This window comes from Sphaeroforma arctica (genome assembly GCF_001186125.1).
Source record: "Sphaeroforma arctica JP610 unplaced genomic scaffold supercont1.2350, whole genome shotgun sequence".
NCBI lineage: Eukaryota > Ichthyosporea > Ichthyophonida > Sphaeroforma > Sphaeroforma arctica.
Window position 1 is genome coordinate 5,509 of NW_014038208.1, and position 1,693 is coordinate 7,201.

The window sequence follows — 1,693 nt, forward strand, 5'->3', positions numbered from 1 at the left end:
GTTTATATTTATATTTATTTTCGAGACGAATGACTCATTGAGCTGGTTTGTTCTCGTTATGCTCAAATACAACTGTTTTTTTGCAGGAGCGCTGCCAAACGAAGGCGGATGGAATTGCTGAAGTTTTCTGGTCTGGGCAATTCACTGTTACCAGCCAATTTGCGGAAACGGTCCAATTTTGAAGCGGCAAGGGACGAGCTTGTGGGGATGCTGGATAAGTTGTTTAGGTGAGTAAGCCCATATGCACATCCATTGTGACTCGATCCGTATTGTTTTGGATGTAGATTCTAATCCACTTCCCTGTGTGTAATCGTGAATAAAATAGCTGAAAGGATTGGAGAAGCTCAATATTTTATCGGTTACGTCCGTCTATGCGGAAAAAGCACAATCCACCTTATATTTCGCCTTATGTCGCTTTTGATGTGTGTGGGGGGTGGCAGGGGGGTGGCAATAATTTAAAGGTAGATATATGCGATTTTGGCTGCCTGAGATAGTAGTGCTGGGGTTTTGGTCGTATAGTTCGAGTGCGTGCTGCGGGTATTGTGCAAAGTTTTAAGTAATCCGATTTTGTCCTAAATTTTAGGTAGTTCATAATAGTACCATTTATGCATATACATACCCCCCTTGGCTGCCAGAACTAAGCCCATATAGGTATTGGATAAGTTGTTTTAGTGAGTGTTGGAGGTAAGCTCACAACCCTTCCTGTGGCACTGTCATAGTTCAAATAGCACACTCACTGTGCGAATACCTACAGTTTTGGCTCTGTAACACGGAACTATGGGGGTATTGAAATTATGTCTCAAGTTTTGGCTGCAAACAACGATCCTGTATGGGGTATTGAATGTTTATTGTAAATCAGTGTTGCACGATATGCTCTCTGACTTTACAATGTTGATCCAGCGAGGCTATTGCCATGATCCCTTGCAGCATCCTGAGGCTTTTGATGTGTAGATTTTGCTTGGGTGACATCTCATGTCACCACCAACGCTTCCATTGCTTTGTACATTTATAACTCACATCCCGTCTAAGCTTTCCATTATCATTCACGAACTCAGGATACATCAGGTGCCTCCATCAGCACTTTATTGCTTTGCACATATATAACACACCTCTTGTCTATTCAATTCGTTCCCTTCGCGACCTAAAAAAAAATACATATGGTGTCATCATCAAACACTTGCATTGCTTTGTACATTTAAACCACACATTCCGTCTAAGATTTCCAACTTTATTGACGAACTCAGGAGACATCTCGTATCACCATCAACACTTCCGTTATATGAAGTATTTTTCCATCAGCCTGAGGGTGGCCGGGGAAAAAAGGTATGTTCGTTGTGCGCTTGAACCAGACTGAACAAGGACATACCAATGCGCCGTCGTGTCATTCTTTGATTGTGAATACTTCGTATCAACAGGCCTATCCCTGTGTGATCCAACACATCCTATTGCATGTCTGCTTAATCACCACATTAATTCTTGAGAAAGGTTGGTCCCCTCAGCCTATCCATATGATAGTTTCGCAAATCACCATATATTAACCGCTTCACTGCAAATGTGCATAGTTTCAAGCCACTCGTATACAAGAATATCACTGTTTCAGGCTGGTTCCATACAGTATACTGTCCTTCCGTGACCATTGTCCATCATTCGTACTGTGTTTAGATGTATATCTATTCATTTGCACACACACATA

The 1,693-nt window shown here is 41.9% G+C and overlaps 1 protein-coding gene across 1 annotated transcript; it reads left to right on the forward strand.

Moving 5' to 3' along the window:
- Nucleotides 1-86: 86 nt before the first annotated feature.
- On the forward strand, nt 87-1,426 carry SARC_12495 (hypothetical protein; the record flags this gene model as incomplete). The annotated part of the gene is made up of 2 exons (XM_014293398.1): nt 87-227; nt 1,245-1,426. Coding segments are annotated over 2 exons (241 nt in total), but the record flags the coding sequence as incomplete, so codon positions are not given.
- Between the last annotated feature and the right edge of the window lie 267 nt (nt 1,427-1,693).